General features: G+C 38.3%; 2 protein-coding genes across 2 annotated transcripts in view; both read left to right on the top strand.

The window, feature by feature from the left end:
* The first annotated feature begins 286 nt into the window (after nt 1-286).
* On the top strand, nt 287-20,624 carry PYGO1 (pygopus family PHD finger 1). The gene is made up of 3 exons (XM_060097316.1): nt 287-432; nt 16,372-16,457; nt 17,506-20,624. Exons 1-3 carry the CDS (start codon nt 384-386, stop codon nt 18,628-18,630), a joined length of 1,260 nt encoding a protein of 419 aa, XP_059953299.1. The 5' UTR covers nt 287-383; the 3' UTR covers nt 18,631-20,624.
* The window catches only part of DNAAF4 (dynein axonemal assembly factor 4), a 105,738-nt gene continuing 99,584 nt past the window's right edge, over nt 16,376-22,529 (top strand). The window contains exons 1-2 of the mRNA XM_060097315.1: nt 16,376-16,457; nt 20,648-20,714. The gene's annotated coding sequence lies outside the window, so the exon portion shown is untranslated. The remainder of the gene's footprint in view (nt 16,458-20,647; nt 20,715-22,529) is intronic.

Consider the following 22,529-nt stretch of genomic DNA (forward strand, 5'->3'; position numbering starts at 1 on the left):
CCGCCCGCCTCCCGCCTCCCCTGTCAGCGGCTCCTGAGGCGGCGGCGGCGAAGAAGAAGGAGTGGGAGGAGGCGGCGGCGGCGGCGGCGCACTCGTCCTCCGCACACGCCGGCCCCGAGCGGGGGGCCGCCCCCAGGCCGCTCTCCCGCCGCCGCCGCTGAGCCCGGCCGGCCCCAGCACGCCGCCCGGCCGCCCCGAGGCCTCGTCCTCCTCCCAAACTTTGCAAAGTCGGCCCGCGTCCCCACCGCCCTCGGCCGCGCCTCGCCTCGGAGGCTCGCCTCGCAGCCGCAGCGGCCCCGCGAGGAGGAGGAGGAGCCGCCGCCGCAGCATCAAAGAGACCGAATTCCCGCGGCCTGGGGGGGAGTCATGCTTTGCGGTCTGTAATGTCAGCAGAACAGGAGAAGGATCCCATTTCGCTGAAGAGAGTTCGAGGTAACCGAGAAGGGCGCCGGGTTGAGGGGAGCGGGGGGAACGGGGCGCGCGGGGGCCGCGGAGCGTGGGGGGGGCCGCGTGCCCGCCCGCCGGGAGGCCACGGGGCTCTGTCCGGGCCTAACTCCGCGCAGCCCGCGTCCCGCCTGCGCCCCGGGGCCCGGGCTGCGGTCGGAGGCGCGCGTCCCCCGCGTCCCCTGCGCCGAGCCCTGGCCGCCCCGACTTTGTGTTAGGAGGCAGTTGAAGCCGCACTCAGCATCCCTTCATACCCCGCTCCTCGCCCACCTTACCTCGTTGGCCAGACACAGCACAATAGGCAGCTCAGAGGGTGAGAAAGAAACACCCCGTGGCAGAGACCACGAACGATGCCCTGCCCGCCCCCCCCCCAAAAAGTAAGTTGGACCGCACTAGAGTTGACGCTCTTACAGAAGGTGTGCCGGGCCTCCGTGTCTCTCCCAGCCCCCCTTCCCGTTCTCCAAAAGGCAACAAACATCCAGCTTTATTTTCCTTAGGCTTAAGAGGAGAAACTATATTCATTCAAAAGGCTTTTCACTATTGGCTTATGGATAAGAATCAAATCGCCCCAAATCAGTTTTATACACGGTTGGCTTGCTTCTTCCTTGCACACTAGTTAGGAATTTTCCTGCTGCCTTACTATCTAAGAAGTATCAGAGGGAACGATGTGCCAGACAAAAGATAACGCATGTAAGTTCACAGACACCAAGTGCCGTCTGGAAATTTGGGGAGTATCCTCCAGCTCTTATTTCCAGCTTTCAATAGGGTTCAGGCCGAAAGTCCCAAAGTTGAAGTAATACTGTTTGTTCATTAAGCAAATATTTATTGAACATCTACTGTGTGCCCGGCACTGTTTTTGGCACTGGGATACCGCGGTGAACAAAGCAAAAAGACCATCTGCACCCAGGAGGAATGCAGACTCTTGTAGGGTAAACAAATGATGAACAAATAAATGGTATAGGATGTCAAATGGTAAGTGGTATGGGGAAAATCAAAGCAGGGAGAGTGGTTAGAAAATATGTATGGGGGTGGAGAGGTAGCGATTATGTATAAGAGGGCTAACCTGGAAGATGATGTTTGAGCAAAGACCCAAAGGAAGTGACAGAGCCATATGGATATGTGTGGGAATAGAAGTGTTGGCAAAAGGAACAGCAAGTGCAAAGGCCCTGGGTCTGGAATTTGCCTAGTGTGTTCAAGCAACTGCAAAGAAGCTATTGTGAGTGAGCAAAGGGAGAGTAGTGTGAGCTGAGCTGAAGTATGCGGTGAATGTGTACTGGCCTTGTGAGCCATTTAAAAGATTAGGGCTTTTACTCTGAGATAGCGCCTGGATGGTTTTGTGCAGAAGAGTGATCTGCCTTATGTTTTTAACTGGCTGTTCTGCGGAGAATAGACTGTAGAGAACAAGGGCTAAAGCAGGGAGGCTAGTTAGGAAGTTATTGAAATAATCCTTTCATCCAAACAGGATAAAGTGCTTTATAAATCAGTAAGTAGTAAGGTAAATTTCCAGTTGACTTAAGTGATGTAGAGATCAAGGACCACAGTCATCCATCTATGTTTTTGTTCCTTGTGACTAGAGATTAAACCTATAGAACTGGCTTGTGACACAGTGACAATGTGATATCCAAATAACATCACTTGAGTATTTAGAGATTGATTTTCTTAGCCATTTAAGCAAAAACATAATTTAGAGCAGAATATATTGTTTTTACAGGCTTAATAGCACAATCTTTCATTTGGTGAAGGTTTTCTGTTTCAACTTTCTTTTCTCTTTGTGGTTATGACTTGCCAAAGCCTTTAAGGAATAGACCTTTCTGAGATAGTTATTTCTTTGATATGTTTGCCATGTTATTTTGCCTACTATTATAAATTACTTTGGGGTTGAAGGAAAAGAAAGCTTTATCAAGTTTATACCTTTGAACTCAATTATCAGTCTTAATCAAATGTAATTTTAAATAAAATTGATGGGTATTTTATTGTGCGTCAAGACTACAGATCTGTCTTTGTTTTATTACAACTGCTGGTTTTAAGTTTGAGGCCCTAGTTGTTGGAAGTTGACTTAGTTGTCAGCTCAAGAATATTCTGAGAGTCAAGTACCAGAAAAACGACAAAGCACTTTTTAAAATAAAAAGCCAATATGAAGAGGGGTTTTTATGATGTCACTTTGTACTAATTAGAACATTAATTTTTAAAACATTTTAAAATTATTTTATAATCCATAAAAGGTACCAGATTATCTACATGAGCTCTTCCGAAGCACAATTCTGCTGAACTTCACTGCCCTGGAGCTTCTAGTTATAATTTATATCATCAGACTGCATGTAGAATGTGGTGTTTGCAGAGCATAATCTCTTGAACAATGCTTCTCAAACTGTTTCTTATCCAATGATACATATATAATCAGACTTTTTAATGGTTATGTATTTATTTCATGTGTATTATCAAAAATATAAGTTATCAAACCTTTTGCTTAGGATAAGACCAAGATATAGATAGACATATCTGCGTATATCTGTCTATATAGAGAAAGACCTATATATTTTTTAAATTTAAAGGAATTACTAGAAAATATTATAGACATAACTCAGATATGGCAAAATTATGACAATGTGAATGACTAAGGACTTTGTAGACCAAAAGCATCGTAATCCCCTAGGATGCTTATTCAAAACGTAGCTTCCCGGACCCACAGAATCAGAATTTCTGAGAGATTTCTTTGCATCTTTAACAAGCTCCCCCGGTGTTCCTTATGTACACTAAAGTTTGAGAACTGCTGCTGGTAGACCTAGATTGTGAAGGTAAGTGGACCAGAGGAAGCTGATTGGTGGTTTTCCAAACTTGTCCTGATAGTTTATTTATTTATTTTAATTTTATTTTTTTAATATTTATTTATTTGGTTGCGCTGGGTCTTAGTTGTGCCAGGCAGGCTCCTAAGTTGTGGCTTGCCAGCTCCTCAGCTGTGGCATGCGAACTCTTAGTTGTAGCATGCATGTGGGATCTAGTTCCCTGACCAGGGATCGAACCCGAGCCCCCTGCATTGGGAGCCTGGAGTCTTACCACTGCACCACCAGGGAAGTCCCTGTCCTGATATCTTAATATGAGATTCAGAATTGCTATTTAGTGGCAAAGTATCTTACTCCTATTTCCTACCAGTTCTTACCACTCCCCAAACCCTCAGCCCTGGATTGTAAGACAGATCCATGAGGATAGGTGCAATATCTTGATTATCTTTCTGTTTCTTTCCTAATTCCCTTGCTCACAGTAAATATCAAATGAATGAATCAGTGAATACATGAAGGAACTGATTCGTATCGTTATGCTGCTTTTGGTTTGTCCATAGCCCCTCCCACCACTTTTACTTGCCCTTTTTCCTTATTTTAACCAACACTCCCATTATCCAGTATTTTTAGAACTCTTAGATGTTGATCTGATGATGCTATTCATTCGTTTATTCAACAAATATTTGTTGGGCAGTTATAGTGCCAGACAGTGGGAATACATTGATTAAGAAGACATAATACCTATCTTCAAGAACTTTTAGTGTAGTCTGGGATACTGACAAATAAGTAATCATTTACAAACAGCATGATAAATGCTGTGATAATCTACAGGAAATAAAGGAACGTATATAACCTATCTTTAAGGGAGTCAAGGAAGGCTTCCTGGAGGAGAGTTCTACGAAGCGGTGGGTGTTCTTTGTTTTAAATGATGTAAAAAGAGCAACAAGGAGGATGAGGGATGAGAAAAAGGTCTAGGAAGTTAGTGGTGATTTTGAGAAGGCACTTTTGGGAGAAAACTACATTTCAAAGTAGTGAATATTAAGTGGTGAAGATATGATTTAAAAGAAGTTTGGTGATAGAAGGAAAGACATAGCCAATAACTTGGAAAGAGAGTGAAGAGGAAGTTTGTATGGGTTCTCTTTATTTATTTTTTCTCCCTTGAAAAATGACAGACATATTAGTAGACAAACAAAAGAACCTGATTTAGAAGGAGAGGGGAGAAACTGAAAAAGCAACAGAAAGGAGGATAATTCATTAATAAAGCATTCAGTACATGTTTTTTAATATCTGCCATGTGCTAGGCATTTGCTGTTGTGGAAGCTGGGCATTAGACAGACAAGACTCCTCATAAATCAGGTTTCTGCATATGAGAGAAGGAATAGCAACAAGGATGCAAATGAAGAGTTAGTCTTGGGGAAAAAAAGAGAAAATGAAGGAAGAAAAACAAATTTAGAGATGAAGAAGGAAGTTGAAGCATTCATTTCAGATGAAATGCTTTTTTTTAACATAAATGCCACATTTATTGTTTCAAATACAGTTATATCTGATTTATTACTGATTTTGCCTGAAGAAGTTAAGACAGCAGACTTAGTGGCTCATATCAGAACTATGGTGAACACTATATAGTATCAAGATAACTCTATCTAGACTATGAACAAATGATAGTTCTTTAGTAAAAGTAGAAATTTCACTAGTCATGAGGCAAAAGTGATTAAGTAGCTATCTGCTTTTAAAAGACTGTGCACCCTCAGATGAAACACTTTTAACCAGAGTTAGAAATGACATTGGAGAGGTAAGCATGTATTTTAGAATGGCATAGTAACACAAAAATGTCACAGAAGTGCTAAAAGTAGACTGTACTAAAAAATATAGACCATCTTGATCAGAGAAGTGTATGGAGGATTTGGATTAAGATTGAAGAGGAATCATAATTTACAGTCACAGAATTGAGGGGAAGAGCTGACGAGAGAAAGTCTGCAGGAAAAGATTGGGGGTTTTTGTTGTTTTGTTTTTTAATTGGCATATGTAAGGGCTAGGCAGAGTGTCAGGGAAGCGAGTTTGGTTTTCAGCACATTGAATGACTATCCCCCTGGGATGCTGCAGTGTATGCAACAGATATACGCGGTTTGGACCGAGGCGGGTGGTCTGAGCCAGAAATAGAGATCTGGAAGTTATCAGTGAACATGTGAATACTAATTGATGCCTTGGGAGTAGATGAGCTCACCCAAGAGAGTGAAGAGTGAGAAGAGAAAAGCATTGAGAAACGCAACTTTAGGAACAGTAACCTTTGGGAGATAAAAGAGGAAAGAGGACCCTGAAAAACAGGATGCGAAGGAGTAGCCAGAGAGGTAGAGGAGAAAAATGTATGAGAATGGTGTCAGATATATAACAGGAAGAGTAAATTTATGAGGGGGAGATAAATGGATTTTGTTGTTAACAAGTAGAATGAAAGGTGTCTATCTGTGAGACCTCCAGCATGCTCTTTCTCCCATATTCCCTAACTTGATGAAGATCATTTATCTAGTGACCCAAACCCATGCCCCACTGCAACTCAACACTGCCCCAGAGTCCTAGATCATCTGTCTCCTTAGTATGTTTTGAACCCATCATCTCCTCAATCTTTCCACAACCACTTCTTTAGTTCAGGTTTTGCTTTTCTCTTTGATTATTATAATAACCCTATCACTGGTTTCAGTGGCCTCCCGTTTTGTCTTTCTTAACCCATTTTTCACATCGTTACTTACTGCTGGTGGTAAGTAACTACCATCTATTGAGTACTTACCAAACAGTTTGCTAAGTAATTTAAATGGATTATCTTGCTTAATCCTCTCAATAACCCTGTAAGCTAGCTGATATCATCATTCTAGGTTTATAATTGAGGAATTGATATTCAGAGAGGTTAAGTAAGATGTGGTTAAGTAACATATTCAAGTTTACCCAGCTAGTAAGTGGCAAAGCTAGAACTTAAATTCTAGAGCCCCAAATCCTAGCCAATATGTTCCATTGCTATAATGCTCCCCAAACACAATTTAGTCATGTTACTCTTTTTTGTAAAATTCTTCTTTGGTTCCCCATTGCATTTAGGATAAAAATCCAACCTTCTTATATTAACCCAATCCAACCTTCTTATATTTTTATTTGGCCCAGGCCTACCACTTAGTCCTCGATCCTTCATATTCCATGAAATGCTTACCCTTGTCTCCCATGCTCCAGTTCTGAAATAGTCACATTTCCTCTCTAGATGTTGTCATGATCTCTCATGTCTTTAAATTTTTCTTTGCACATTCTGTTCCTTCTGCTAGGCATGCCCTCTTTTTTCCCGACTTTGGTAAGATACTCATCCTCAAAGCTTCAGCTCCACTGAGACCGCCCATTATTAGAGGTATTGATATTATTGTGTAGAGTCAGCTTCACACTTGGATGCCGTCCACCCACGCTTCTAAGCTTTACCTTTGTGAGCAGCCTTAAACCTCATGTACCTCAGTAATGCAAAGATCATTAGTTTGGGGAGAACAGCTGGCACAAGAACCACAAATATATGAAACTTTAAATCACTGATGTTGAGGGCTTTCTGAATTTAATATTTAGTACATGCCCAGATTGATCTAGGTTTGGGGCATCACATAGCAGACACTTTCTGCCTTGCATTCTAAAAGGAAATAATGTCTTTTTCATTTCAATCATATAAGGCCATTTTGCCAAATGCTTAATGGAATTCATACAATACTATATTCACATATTAATTCACAATATTTCCATTCCATAGTAGAGACCAGTATTACAGAAGTATGTGTTTCAGGTGAAGATAAAGCTGTTAGCTAAGATGTTCACATCCATAGTAAACGGTAGAGTAAACGGACATTATATCCCAGACTTCTGTGCTGTTGTGAAAAACTGATACTTGAGTGTCTACTGATTGTGCTGACACGGCTGGCTATTACATATTTTGATAGGATGATAAATACTATAGAAGCTGAAATGAAGTGCACTAGTGGTATAGTTTAGTCTAAAGGAAAGCAAAATGAGAACTAATAATTGAGTACCCATTGTGTGCCAGGCAATGTGTTAGGCACTGTCTTAGTCCGTTTGGGCTGCTGTAACAATACCATAGACTGGGTGGCTTGTAAACAACAAACATTTTATTTCTTACAATTCTGGAGGCTAGAAAGTCCAAGATCAAGGTGCCAGCAGATTCGGTGTCTGATGAAGACCCACTTCGTGGTTCATAGACAACAGTCTTTCTCACCCTGTCCTAACATGCGGAAGGGGCTAGGGAACTCTCTCAGGTCTGTTATATAAGGGCACTAAATCTCCCAGAACTGCTTTATAAGGGCAGAGCCCACATGACCTAATCACCTATCCAAGGCCCCATCTCCTAATACCATCATAATGAGGATTAGGATTTCAACATGAATTTTGGGGGAAAACAAACCTGGTTTGAGTCATTTAATCAGCCTAGAATACATCCTTATACCACATACACATATTAAAATAAACACTTATTTGGAATAATGATGAAGCAAGTCTCTTTAAAGGAAAATGTTGATTATAAAATATTTTAAAATAATGTAGTCACATTACTTATGAGAAGAGTCACTGTCACAAACCAAACCATTATTGTGAATAAAGTGAGTTTAATAAAGGAAATTTTAAAATATATTAAAGGCACACTGCTATCTAGTGTACAGAATAATGCCTTCACTCCCTTTTAAGGACATGGGACCAAAATAGATTGAGTCTTTAATAGGAAGAATAAAGAAGTTGTAACTAGACCTAAAAAAAAAAATGCATAAAAGGCCTAAAGTAAATAATCCACTCTTTACAAAATAAAAAGTACTTACAAATAAAAGAATGATTTTATACTTACAAACGGATTTCATATCAAAAAATCATTGATTTGTAGCGTCTGTAGATGGGGAAAAAATTGTATCATTTAGTAGGTTGGACTCTCCTCTAAGACTACAAGTAGAGAAACAACTTAAGCTTCCAGCTCTAAATAAAGGTTAAAGGGTAAAAGGAGAGGTAAAACTATTTTTGTGCTTAATTGAGATTGATTGGCATAATGAAAAGTGATAATATATAGATAAAATTCCTTAAGATGAGAGAGGTTTCTTTTTTATTGTTGATATCACCCTTTCCCACTTCTCTTCCGCCTTGTGCATTCGGAGGGCTCTGGGAAGGTAGGAGTGAAGAGATGAGTTGAAGAAATTCAATTATTAACAGAAGGATCAGAGTAGCCACTGTTACAACAAGATTTGGAAGTTCCCCTTTTCTTGGTTCTGTGCCCCACAACTTTCAACTTCTGGCTGAATGTTCATGGTTTACCTTGCAGAGTCAGCCGCAGCAGATATGTAGAGCAGATAGAGAGACGCTTTGGTATCAAAAGTTATTAAGGGGGGCTTCCCTGGTGGCGCAGTGGTTGAGAGTCCGCCTGCCGAAGCAGGGGACACGGGTTCGTGCCCCAGTCCGGGAGGATCCCACATGCCGCGGAGTGGCTGGGCCCGTGAGCCATGGCCGCTGAGCCTGCACGTCCAGAGCCTGCGCTCCGCAACGGGAGAGGCCACAACAGTGAGAGGCCCATGTACCGCAAAAAAAAAAAAAAAAAAAAAAAGAATTACCTTTTTCTGTTGATACTTCTGTTATAATGAAATACCCATAACAAATGTTAGGAAGGACAGGACTTAGATGTTTGGACCTTTTGTTTATTTATATAGCCACTTTATTATTTGACCTCAAGCCCATTACTAATTCTTTTCCACAGAATTTCTAGGTATTCAGATTCAAGAACAACACATTTCTCTGTTCAGTATGTTAGTATATACTGTTATGGAAAACTGCATACAAATTGTTAATATGAACTCATTAGTTCAGTGTATATAGGCTGCTGAAAGTTATACATTGGTTAAGTAGTTTAACCATTCCTGAACCATATGATTTTGAATGAATGACCTTGAGGAGTGCACTGGATCTCTCTCTTAGTTCTTTACTTACCATCTATTCAAATGGGATTACCATGTCAAATTAAAATTAAAAGATAGGAGTCCCTTTGTCATTTTTTTATTAAAAAAATTTTTTTAATGGTCACAACTATATTTTAATTTAATGAATGTTTATATTTTTCCCTGTTTATAGTTTTTTTTAAAAAATTAAAGTTTAGTTTATTTACAATATTATATTAGTTTCAGGTGTACAACATAGTGATTCAGTGTTTTTTATTGATTATATTAAGATAGGAGTTCCTTTAGTTTGAACCAGAAGTTTCCATTTTTGCCTTTTGTGGGCCACTGAGGAAGACAGTATATGTGTAAGATCTTAGGGAGGCAAACTACTATATTAGAAGCAGATAAACCTAGTTTTATCCAAGCAACAAAACAAAAATAAATAATCTGAACTTCATCAAAATTAAAAACTTATGTGTTTTACATTGGATGATTCTAGTATCCTTAATATATACATAAAGAGTTCTTAAAACTTAACAGAAAAGACAAACACTCTAACTAAAAAATAGGCAGAGAACTTGAATAGGCATTTCTTCAAAGAAGATAAAGAAATGGTCAATAAATACATGTAAAGATGCTCAACATCATTAGTAATTTTGGAAATGCAAATTAAAAGCACAAGGAGATACCACTTCATACTCACTAGAGTCACTATATTAAAAAAAAACTATAAATCTTGGGGAGAATGTGAAGAAATTAGAACTGTCAGACTTTAGAGGTGGGAACATAAAATGGTGCAGCCACTGTGGAAAACGGCTGGGCAGTTCCTCAAAATGTTAATCATAGAGATACTATGTGGCCCGGCAATTCCGCTCCTAGGTGTATACCCAAGAGAATTGAAAACATATATTCATTTAAAAATGTGTGCATAAATGCATTATTCATGATCCCTCCAAAATAGAAACAACCCAAATGTTCACCAGCTGACAACTGGATAAACATAATGTGGAATATTGTTCAGCCATAAAAAAGAATGAAATACTAATACATAAAATTACATGGTTGAACATCAGAAATGTTATGCTAAGTGAAAGAAGCCAAACTCAAAGCCACATATTATATGGCTAACAGGTATGGGGTTTCTTTTTGGGGTGCTGATAATGTTCTGGAATTAAATAGTGATAATGGTTACACAGCCTGGTGAATATGCTCAAAACCCACTGAATTGTACATCTAGAAGCAAAAGAAAAACAAATACTAGTTTTAGATTTCATAGCTGCTTTTTTACCACGGGTATGATCCATACCTTTACAATTCCATTGCTTTTTCTTTCTTTTTTTAAAATAGGGATGACTCTCCTCATAGGTTTGTTATGAAGATTAAGTGAAAGAACATAGATACAGATATAAACTTCTAAGATGGTAGAACAAAGCTGCCGTACAGATTCTCTTCTAAATTTCAAGTGAAATGAACCAAAACAGTTTTAAAAAACAGCAAAAATGTCAGCGATAGCAGCAAACAAGGGAAGTGGCATAGCCCGGTAACATAAATCTGGAACAGGGTGAAATCTGGATCACTGTTTTAGGCTTCTAAAACAATCCCTGCCCCTTGGAAGCTGCTGGTGATTTACAAAATGTTGAGAATTACTAATAACTTCAAGTCTGGGGAAAAGCAAATTAAATGAGTAGTTTTGTCTTCTCACTCCTTTGAGTGAGAAAAAAAATGAGTGAAACGGGAAGTTTTTGTTGTTTTTAAAGGACTCTCTGTCAGAAAAGAAGCCTTCAGGGATACAAATTGAATCAGAGGACTCAAGGGAATCCTCCCATGTGAATGGGTTACTGCACCCCCTGACTAGGTAGATGTGCATTTAACAAAATCTTAGGATTAAGAGCCTGGATGTTTCAAGGAAACACAAGAAGTTAATCTTACTAACATAGGCAAGCATTATAAAGAGGATATTAGCATATCCAGTCACATAAATATAGCATTCATATAAAAATTAGTAAGTTGGGTTTACTAACATAGGAATGTCAGGCTGGGTTCAACATTAAAATAATGTAAAGGGGACTTCCCTTGTGGCACAGTAGTTAGGAATCCACCTGCCAATGCAAGGGATACGGGTTCGAGCCCTAGTCCAGGAAGATCCCACACACTGCGGAGCAACTAGGCCTGAGTGCCACAATTACTGAAGCCCGCGTGCTCTAGGGCCCACGAACCACAACTACTGAGCCCACGTGCCACAACTACTGAAGCCCGTGCGCCTAGAGCCGGTGCTCCACGAGAGAAGCCACTGCAATGAGAAGCCCACGCACCACAACAGAGTAGCCCCCGCTCGCCACAACTAGAGAAGACCCAACACAGCCATAAATAAATAAATAAATAAATTTATAAATAAATTTATAAAAATAAATAATGTAAAGGACATCATATGATTATCTAAATAGATGCAAACCATTTAAGCCAGGCAAACAATCTTAGATAAGAATAAAAGGGAGTCAAAGTTACGCACATTAAATCAGAGCTTAAAGGTCTGGGCAAAGTTACAAGATAAAAATAAAAGCACGATAATTATGTAAACATACTGTAGCAAACTAGTGAACTGACACACAAAGAATAAAAAGAGAAAGAGCATGCAGAAGATGAAGAACCCATAACCTACAGGACAGAAGGAAATAACTCACATGTACTTCAAGTTGTAGAACTTAAATAAAATAAGAGCTCAAAGACAAGATAATATTAAAACACAGAAGAAGGGTAAATTGCAGACCTAAGGAAATAAATTGACTAAAACAACATATATAGAGAACAAATAAATTACAAATTAGAAACAGAATAAAGATAGTTAACAATTAAGTTACATAATAGAAAAACTTCAGATAATCAGATTAAGTGCAGATGAAAAAGACTAGTCAGATGAGCTAATAGGTATGGAGCTAAAAAATCTCCCCAGCATAATGATAATTAGTACCCCTGAAATAGAGCACTCAACAAATAGAGTGGAAAAAAGTATTCAAAGATATGAGAAAAGAAAATTTACCTGAAATGAAGAATCTAGAGATAGAAAATACCCTGCTAAATTTAGGGAGGGAAAACGTAGAATAAGATGTGATACTATACTCTCCTCAACTTTCAAAGCAGGAAGTCACTTGACACCATCTAAAGATTGAAAAAAGAAAAACCATAATTTCTCCAACTTAATGTTTTTCTTGATGTCTTTTCTTAGCCTTAGAGAATTATTTTCAAAAATTTCTCTTCTGGGGCCTCCCTGGTGGCGCAAGTGGTTGAGAGTCCGCCTGCCGATGCAGGGGATACGGGTTCGTGCCCCGGTCTGGGAGGATCCCATATGCCGCGGAGCGGCTGGGCCCGTGAGCCATGGCCGCTGAGCCTGCGCGTCCGGAGCCTGTGCTCCGCAACGGGGGAGGCCACAGCAGTGAGAGGCCCGCATACCGCAAAAAAAAAAAAAAAAAAAAAAAAAAAATTTCTCTTCTGGTGAAGAAACATTTAGCATATTCTTCAGTGTAATTTATTTCTTTTTCCTTTATTCTAATAAAGTTAAAATTTAATGCTTTTATTTAAAAAATAATAGCCCATTTTTGTAAAGGTATTACTATCACAAATTTATACACAGGAGGAAAAGTAGGTAGGTAGTAAGCTAAATCTCTGGAATGATGTTAACGTAGGAGTAATGCTATTTTCAGCCTGGGAGGTGTTTGAAATATGTATCAGTCAGGGTCTAGTCAGGAGACAGAAACCAGACTAGTTATTTTTAAATTTATTTATTTATTTATCCATGGCTGTGTTGGGTCCTCGTTGTGGTGCACGGGTCTCTCACTGCGGTGGCCTCTCCCGTTGTGGAGCACGGGCTCCAGGCGGGTGGGCTTCAGTAGTTGCGGCAGGCAGGCTCAGCAGTTGTGGCTCACGGGCTCTAGAGCGCAGGCGCAGTAGTTGTGGTGCACGGGCTCAGCTGCTCCGCGGCATGCGGGATCCTCCCGGACCAGGGCTCGAACCCGTGTCCCCCGCACCGGCAGGCGGACTCCCAACCACCGCACCACCAGGGAAGCCCCAGACTAGTTACTTTTAATGGAAAGAATTTGATATAAAGTATTGTTAACAGATATTAAACTGGCAAAATAGGATACTAAAGTTTTTACAGAGGTAACAACTGTGGGAAGCAGCTACCATTCTTAAGGCTGAAGGACATAGGAAAGAGGTTGGAATTATTAAAATATATAAACTCACAAGAGGGTCCCTGTGGAGTTTAAACTCAGGTCTCTGAGAAGGGGTTGCTGCTTAGGCTGGTATGAATGCCTGTGGGGTTAGAGGATGGGCCCTGTGGGCCTGGGACTCAAACACCAGGTGCTGATGTCTCTCAGGAGGGCACAACCAGCCTATCTGGGATAATATGTGAGCTAAATAAAAACAGTATTATTTTGTTCTAGATGGCTAGCCAGAACAGGGAGTACCTTTCCACTTATTAGAAGTCTTCCTCTTTGTCCCTCAATAGGGCTTTAAAAAAGTTTTTGTTCATACTGATCTTGTGCATTTCTTAAATTTTTTTTTTTTTTTTTTACAAATTTAATCAGTTATACATATACATATGTTCCCATATCCCCTCCCTTTTGCGTCTGCCTCCCACCCTCCCTATCCCACCCCTCCAGGCGGTCACAAAGCACCGGGCTGATCTCCCTGTGCTATGCGGCTGCTTCCCACGAGCTATCTACCTTATGTTTGGTAGTGTATATATGTCCATGCCACTCTTTCACTTTGTCACAGCTTACCCTTCCCCCTCCCCATATCCTCAAGTCCATTCTCTAGTAGGTCTGTGTCTTTATTCCTGTCTTACCCCTATGTTCTTCATGACATTTTTTTTCTTAAATTCCATATATATGTGTCAGCATACAGTATTTGTCTTTCTCTTTCTGACTTACTTCACTCTGTATGACAGACTCTAGGTCCATCCACCTCATTACAAATAGCTCAATTTCATTTCTTTTTATGACTAATATTCCATTGTATATATGTGCCACATCTTCTTTATCCATTCGTCCGATGATGGACACTTAGGTTGTTTCCATCTCCGGGCTATTGTAAATAGGGCTGCTAGCATTTCTTAAATTTATTGCTAGCTATTTTAGTTTAGTTTTGTTCCTTTTAATGAAAGCTTATCTTCTACTTTATCTTTTAACTGGTTATAGTTTGTAAAATGAAAGCTTTTGATGTTTAGATATTAATTTAACATCCAGAATCCTTACTAAAATTTTATTGTTGTCATAGTTTTTTACCTCCACAATATTTAAACTTCTTCTAAATAGCTCTTACAGAAATCTGCTTTGCATTTTTGTTATGTGTGGAACTCTCGCCAGCACGCTGATTTCTCTTTATTGCCAAGTACCATTTCTTTTCCTGAACTACTATTGTAAAGATATCATTACTGGTCTCCCTGCTTCTACCCCATTCCCATCACCAGTTTATTCTCAGCACAATTGCTAATGTAATCTTTTAAAAACATAAATCGTGTTACTTTCCTGCCCAAAATCCTTAAATGATCATCCACTGTTCTTAAAATAAAATCCAAATTCCTTACCATAAACTATAAGGCTCTATGTCTCAGTTGGCTTGCACTGCCATAACAAAATGCCATAGACTGGGTGGCTTAAACAACAGAAATTTATTTTCTCAGTCTGGTGCTAGGAAGTCCAAGATCAAGGTGCCATCCAGTTTGTCAGCTCCTGGTGAGGGCTGTCTTCCTGGCTTGTAGATAGATGCCCATCTTCTTGCTTTGTCCTCCTATGGCCTTTCCCACTGTTTGCATGTGGGAGGAGGGAGGGTGGAAGGGAGGAAGGGGGTGTGGAGAGAGAGAGAGAGTTCACTTTCTCTTCTTATAAGGCCACTAATCCCATTACCCTCATGACCTAATGTAACCCTAATTACCTCCAAAAGCCCCCACCTCCAAATACTATCACATTAGGGGGCAGAGCTTCAACATATGAATTGTGCGGGGACACGAGCATTCAGTTCATGACACTTTAAAATGATCTGGTCCCTGCCTGTCTCTTTAGCCTCTTCTAAAGGTGCTCTCCAGACCAGAGTTCTGTAACACACTGGCCTCTTTTAAATGTCTCAGACATGACACATTCAAGCTCCTTTCTATTTATTCTCTCTGCCTAGAGGCTTTTCGTTCTGCTCTTCATATGAGAGATTTCTTATCATCTTTTAGGTCTCAGTTTAAATATCTCTTTCTCGGAATCCACATGTATGAGCAAGTCTCCTATAATTCTCTGTCAGCTCATTGGATTTATTTATTTATTAATCTATTACAAATATGTATTATAGTTTACTACAAATGTGTATCTACATATATGTGTACATAATTTTATTCTGTCTGCTTTTGTATATGTTCAGAATTCTCTGTAATAAAAAGTGTGTTTTTTAATGGAAGAAAATCCCATGTTTTTTTTAAACTTCTTAGATTCACAGTCAAGCTTTTGCTTTTGCTTGATCGTATTGAGAAAATCATACTCACATACATTGTTGTATTTTGACAATACCTTTCAGAATTAAGAGGCACATACCTCTGATGCCATAATTCCAGTCCTAGGAATGACTTTTACATGAGTGTAAAGACATTGATACATGGATTTTCATTGCAGAACAGCAAAGGTTTGAAAACAATCAAAATATCCATCAATAGGGAGGGGACTAGTTTAATGAATTATGGTATAATCATACTGTGAACTACTCAGTTATTAGAGAATGGAGCAGTTCTATATGTAATGACATGGAATGGTTTCCAAGTAAGAAAGCAAGGTACAGACCATTGTTCCATACTAAGCATGCCATTGTTTGTGTACTCCCCAGAGATATGCTGGAATTTATCTAGATTATCTTTGGAAAGATAGATCAGAAACTAGCAACAGTGTTTGCTTCAGGGATAGGAAACCAGATGACTGAAGGTTTGAGGGTGGGATGGAGAATTACTTTTTCACTGAAAGAATAATAAAAAATGCTATGGGGTAGAGGTGAATGACTGATTCTGGCTGAGCTTATAGGGAAGACTTTTTGAAGAACAAAGATAATAAGAACTTAGTATTGCTTTTATCTAATAAAAATAGAAAACATAGTAACAGCTATAATAGATATTGCTATGAGAGATATAAATTTCACTGATAAGTAGAAATATTATCTGGATTTATTTATTTATTTATTTTTAGGTGGTGATAGTGGACTGGATGGGTTAGGAGGACCAGGTGTACAACTAGGAAGCCCAGATAAGAAAAAGCGCAAGACAAATACCCAGGTAAATTGGCATTTCCTTTAATAACAGTTTTTCTTCACTGATATGATCAGGCTATGAGGTAAATTTAACTTTCGTCATGGGTTTTGTTTCCTATCCTAATTCAGAACCTAGTAGTGAATTCTGCAGTGATTTGTTTTTGGGGGTTTTTTTTGCTTTGCAACTAGTGGCTATTATTGGACTGTAAGCCTAGAGTGAATATTGCAAGAAGGAAGTGTAAGCAGATAAATTAAAATGCTTATTCTTAAAGCTAATTTAAAAGGAATAGATGCCTGTAGTTTTATGAAAAGATTTAAAAATATATGGACACAAGTTTAACTTGGAGTAATGTTCAACTATTATAATAAATCAGTAGTATGTACATATCATGAAGCAATCATGGTGGAAGCATCTTTTGTCTGAAACCTTTGGTTGTAATAAACAGTTATAAATACAGACTTTCTTGGTTTTATCCTCTATAAATTTGAAGCACTGTTTTTATTATAAAGACTGCAAGTAAGTATGAAATGTGTACAGATTACCTTTTTCCATTTTGGCCACACTGTTAAACTTGCAGTTGTGACTAAAACTGGCAGTTTATTTTTCCAGTCTGAGGCCTAGGCCTTAGTGCTTTGGGAATACTTTAGTAGCTAACTCTCTGAAGTTAAGCTAGGGAAAAAAATTTAGATCCTGTTTACTGTTATTTAATTTTATGGCTGTTTGAAGGTATAAAGGTATTTTTAGTTAAAATTTAAGTGAAAAATTCTAGAGTTACAGGCAAGCATATTCAATGAAAATTATGGTAATGAAGCTTCTTTTGAAGGCTGAATACTTCTAGAGTTTGTAACAATTGATTTGAGCTCAAAAAAGTACACCTTATTTCCTTTCCTAAATGAAAGAAACCTGCACAGTTTTATCATTAAATATAAATATAAACATTATTTGGAATTGAAAGGTCAGGTGAAGAATTAAATTTTTGTAACACTTCAAAAGAAATTTAAAACTAAGTTCATAAATGTTAACATTTATGACTTCTTTGGTCAAAACATTGTATTTTACATTTTCATTTCAGGGGCCTTCTTTTCCTCCATTGTCTGAGTATGCTCCACCACCAAATCCAAACTCTGACCATCTAGTGGCTGCTAATCCATTTGATGACAACTACAATACTATTTCCTATAAACCACTACCTTCGTCAAATCCATATCTTGGTCCTGGTTATCCTGGCTTTGGAGGCTACAGCACATTCAGAATGCCACCTCACGTTCCTCCAAGAATGTCTTCCCCATACTGTGGTCCTTACTCACTCAGGAATCAGCCACACCCATTTCCTCAGAATCCTTTGGGCATGGGTTTTAATCGACCTCATGCTTTTAATTTTGGGCCACATGATAATTCGAGTTTTGGAAACCCATCTTATAATAATGCATTAAGTCAGAATGTTAACATGCCTAATCAACATTTTAGACAAAATCCTGCTGAAAACTTCAATCAGATTCCTCCACAGAATGCTAGCCAAATATCTAACCCTGACTTGGCATCTAACTTTGTCCCTGGAAATAATTCAAATTTTAGTTCTCCGTTAGAATCTAATCATTCTTTTATTCCTCCCCCAAACACTTTTGGTCAAGCAAAAGCACCACCCCCAAAACAAGACTTTAGTCAAGGAGCAACCAAAAACACTAATCAAAATTCCTCTGCTCATCCACCTCACTTAAATATGGATGACACAGTGAATCAGAGTAATATTGAATTAAAAAATGTTAATCGAAACAATGTTGTAAATCAAGAGAATAGCCGTTCGAGTAGCACTGAAGCTACAAACAACAGCCATGCAAACGGGACACAGAATAAGCCACGACAACCTAGAGGTGCCGCAGATACATGCACCACTGAGAAAAGCAGTAAATCCTCTCTCCACCCAAGCCGTCATGGGCATTCTTCTTCTGACCCAGTGTATCCTTGTGGAATTTGTACAAATGAAGTGAATGATGATCAGGATGCCATCTTATGTGAAGCCTCTTGTCAGAAATGGTTTCATCGGATCTGCACTGGAATGACTGAAACAGCTTATGGCCTCCTAACAGCAGAAGCATCAGCAGTATGGGGCTGTGATACCTGTATGGCTGACAAAGATGTCCAGTTAATGCGCACTAGAGAAACTTTTGGTCCCCCTGCAGTAGGCAGTGATGCTTAATCACAGGCATTAACTACAGTGGTTTTTTTCTCCTGTGTATTACAGAGGTTCAGTGACACAGGATTTTAATGTTTTACATTATTTTTTTAAATGCACACACAAAAAATTATTTACCTTTTAGTTTTTATTAATAACCACTTCATTGCTAATGCAAACTGTATTGTTTTTGTTTGCTATCTTAAATAAGAATAATGTATATGGGGTGCATTAGAAAGTAATATACAAATAAATTTTAGTTTGTAATCATGAACATAAAAGCCTCTTGAAGCTTCAAGATAATATATAGCAAATGTAGGCAAGTTTTGACTTTTAAAAGTTAGAATCGTTGAAAAATGTATCAGTTGACCCTTGAACAACACAGGTTTGAACTGCATGGGCGCACTGATTTTCAATAAACACATACTATAGTACTACATGATCCACGGTTGATTAAATCCCAGGATGCGGAACCACAGCTTTGGGGGGCTGACTATAAAGTTGTATTCAGATTTTTGACTGTTAGGGGGTCGGCACCCCTAGCCCCCGCGTTGTTCAAGGGTCAAGTGTATTCCAGTAATGAACTTCGGCAATATCAAATTAAATATTTAGTTCAAAAAAATATTTGAGGATCCATTTAACATGTTTTCAGAAAGAATATATGTAGCTAAAACATGGAAGAAAGCATACATTTTAATGAGTGTTTTAAAAAATAATAGAGTATGACACCAGATTCGTCCCATATTAGGGCCCTTGAAATTAGTGACCTTCATATTATCAACTCAGTCTTTCCAGGATGTCTGTACAGACATGAGACAGATGTTAGCATATAGTAGATGTTCAATAAGTATTGATTAACTTGTGGATTGTACCACATGAAATTGCTAACATTAGATCAGTTGAAAATTGACTACAGTTAGTAGAGTTGTCATAAAGGACTTTTTAGTTGTGCTATTTAGAAATATAACAGTATTATGCTCTTCACTCTTCAATTTGATTATTGAGTTGTTTTGTTATTGTTTTCCAGAGAAATAAATAATACAGTATCCTCAGAAGAATTGTGAATACTTTTCTTAATATCATTTCAAACCAGGGACATATTGCAAATGAGATAGGTAGAAACATCAATTTGGCCTTAGAGGGCTCTGCTGGCAAAAGAGTGGTGGGTTGAAAAATCTCGTTCTGGGGATCTTATTAAGATTAAAGATTATTAAGATTAAAAATGAGCCTCAGGGGAGTTCAAAATCCGTTTTAAGCAAAGGTCAATTAAGAGCCAAGATGAGAGCTTACTCACAGTTCGAGGCCCTGCAGCAGACAGGAGTTTCCGCTGTGACTGGGGAAAGAGTCAAAATGGACCTGAGAGTATTCTCTTTGAGAGATGATTACGAATGGAGACAGTTGGAGGTGCACTCATTAAGATTTGAAACAAGAGAAGCCTGTTTTTGGAGCGGATCATAACCTGTGACCCAAAAAAGGGATTCTATATGACAATTGATAATAATTTATACAATGGTTGGATGTTGGTAAATCTCCCAAACTTGAACCATCGTTGTGACCAAAAAAGTTCTGAAGACTATGTGGTGACCTGCAAAAGGGATAATTTAAACCTTGGTGAAATGACAGCAGCAGCAATATTGCCAAGAAATTTAAATTATGCATGAAAATTTTGATTATAGTCCTTCGGTTAATAAACATGAACCCACACTTTTACATGACAGCACTGGTGTCACATGTCACAAGCCACTAAAGCAAAGTTAATTGAATTATTCAATTCTGTTGTTTACATTGTAGTCACCAGAACTTTATCCAGTGAACTGGTGTAGTTTTCATCATTTGGAGATTTTTCTAAGAAACTTCATATTCTCCAGTTGAAAAACAGTAATTGGAGGGTTTGAACAGTTTATACAGCCTAGCAAATGATGAATTTTATAAAAATGAAATATTTAATGTCCTATTAGAAGAAAACTATTAATGCTTGTGATGTGTATTTTGATTGAATAAAACTTATTTTTTTAAGTAGTGTTTTAATTTTGACCTACAGAAGCAGCAATTTCATATGGTACAAGGGAATAATAAGGTTTTCTCCATTTACCTGTGACTAGTTAGAGGTGAGTACAAGATATTTTAAATATAGTTGTAATATAAATGTCTTTATAGTTTTAGGAAATGAAATGATATAAACTCTAATACTAGGTACTCCTTTGTGTGAAAACTTTACCAGTTGAAACAGGTTAAAATGCAGTAGTTTGGGCTGACTCTTGACATTTGGTATGTTCAGTAGCATACTCGAAGATCACATTTTGCTTACATTGTAGTTTTTGTTAAAGATACATAATTTTCTGAATGTTTAAGGACCTAATTATGATGTTTTTGAAATCCTAGTGAGTGCAGATTTTTAAGATATGATGCACTGTATGCTATATGCCTAGTTCTAGCATCAGATCATGTTTTTTTTTTAAATGACTGAATACAGTCAGGTAGATGCAGAGTAGAACCTTCCAGCGTCTTCAGGAGTTAACACTTTACACGGTAGTACTCAAGTTGTGCTCATTGCTAAAACTGATTATGCAGTTTCTAATGCCCTCTATTGCTTACACTTTTATTAGTTGTTTTGTGAAAATGAAATAACCTCTCCCAAGTTAGTCTAAAAATACTTGATTTATAATGTGATTCTTTTATTTTCCATTTCCAAGTAGTTGTTTTTAAAAACTTACAAACAAGTGAATTTTTATTCTTGTATTTAGGTCTTAAGAACACCTTACTTAAATACAAATCTGTTAAATTTACAGAAGAAAAACCCGTGGTTGATTTTAACAGTGAATCATAGGCAAACTACAATCATAGCTGATGAATGTTTTCATGTATTTGAATTAATTTTCTTACTAGTTCCACATTTGTCTCTACATAACACTGTCAGAAGTTATCTAGAGGCTTTTTGGTAGGGAAAGTGGTGAACTATAAGAATGGCCAGATATTAATTTGCCTAATGTGACTCAAAGAAGGCTATGATACAAATCAATATGGCTTTCTTAAGACAAGTGACGAGCTGCCCTAAACATTTAAAAAATACTCAGTGAGGGAAATAAATGCACACGGGTGGCATAATCTTCCAGTAGCATCGCACCTTTTTTGGTGTAATCCTTTTCCATCACTGAAAGGCCTCATCTCACTTGCACACATATACGCAAAGACACACGTACATGCAATTGAGCAGGAAATCTTGGGGTTTCTCCTACATTCTCAAGTTTTGCCAAAGTTCACCCTGGCTATCAGCAGCTAGGCTCTCTCACCAAGGCTAGGTTACTAGAAAGTTTTAAAGTGTCAGTTCCTTTCTCAGAACTTGCTTTGTTCATTTCACTAGAGAATTCCTGATCCACTTGCTTCTAGATGCTACTGGACTCCCTAATGCAGGAACAGCTTAGCTTGCTCTAGAAAAAATAAATTATTCTTCAGACAGAGTGCTTGGAATTAGATTTGTGATCCATGTTTTCCTTTTGTGTGAAATACTTTAGCATACTGCTATTATGATTCTTGTTATCCAGACTAGAAGATTATGTACATAAAACTGAAGATTTTCTTGTACTAGTGCTTATTCTTCATAGATGAACACAATATAAAGAAATCCAATTTGTGTGTGTGTGTGTGTGTGTGTGTGTGTGTGTGTGTGTTTAGACTCCCAACTCTGCCTAGTGGTAGGAAAAAAACTTCAATAATAGGTTACCCTGAAATCTGCTGACTTTAATCATCCAGATAAAATATCAGGAGTTTTCTTCTAATATTCTTTTACATTTGTTTGTCTTGAATAAACTGAGTGCTAGTACTTATTGTCCAACATACTATGGTAATTGTATGTAATAGTAAAATATATATATATAAGCAATGATTTTTAAAGGGAACTCAAGAGTTTTTGGATTTCTTTTTTG

Source organism: Mesoplodon densirostris, chromosome 4, assembly GCF_025265405.1.
Source record: "Mesoplodon densirostris isolate mMesDen1 chromosome 4, mMesDen1 primary haplotype, whole genome shotgun sequence".
Lineage (NCBI taxonomy): Eukaryota > Metazoa > Chordata > Mammalia > Artiodactyla > Ziphiidae > Mesoplodon > Mesoplodon densirostris.

Bases quoted from the DNA above. Each gene is read 5' to 3' on its own strand.
- PYGO1 (XM_060097316.1), top strand. From the start codon at position 384: ATGTCAGCAGAACAGGAGAAGGATCCCATTTCGCTGAAGAGAGTTCGA. The intron at 433-16,371 runs GTAACCGAGAAG...ATTTATTTTTAG, and splicing joins TTCGCTGAAGAGAGTTCGAG to GTGGTGATAGTGGACTGGAT. The intron at 16,458-17,505 runs GTAAATTGGCAT...TTTTCATTTCAG, and splicing joins AGCGCAAGACAAATACCCAG to GGGCCTTCTTTTCCTCCATT.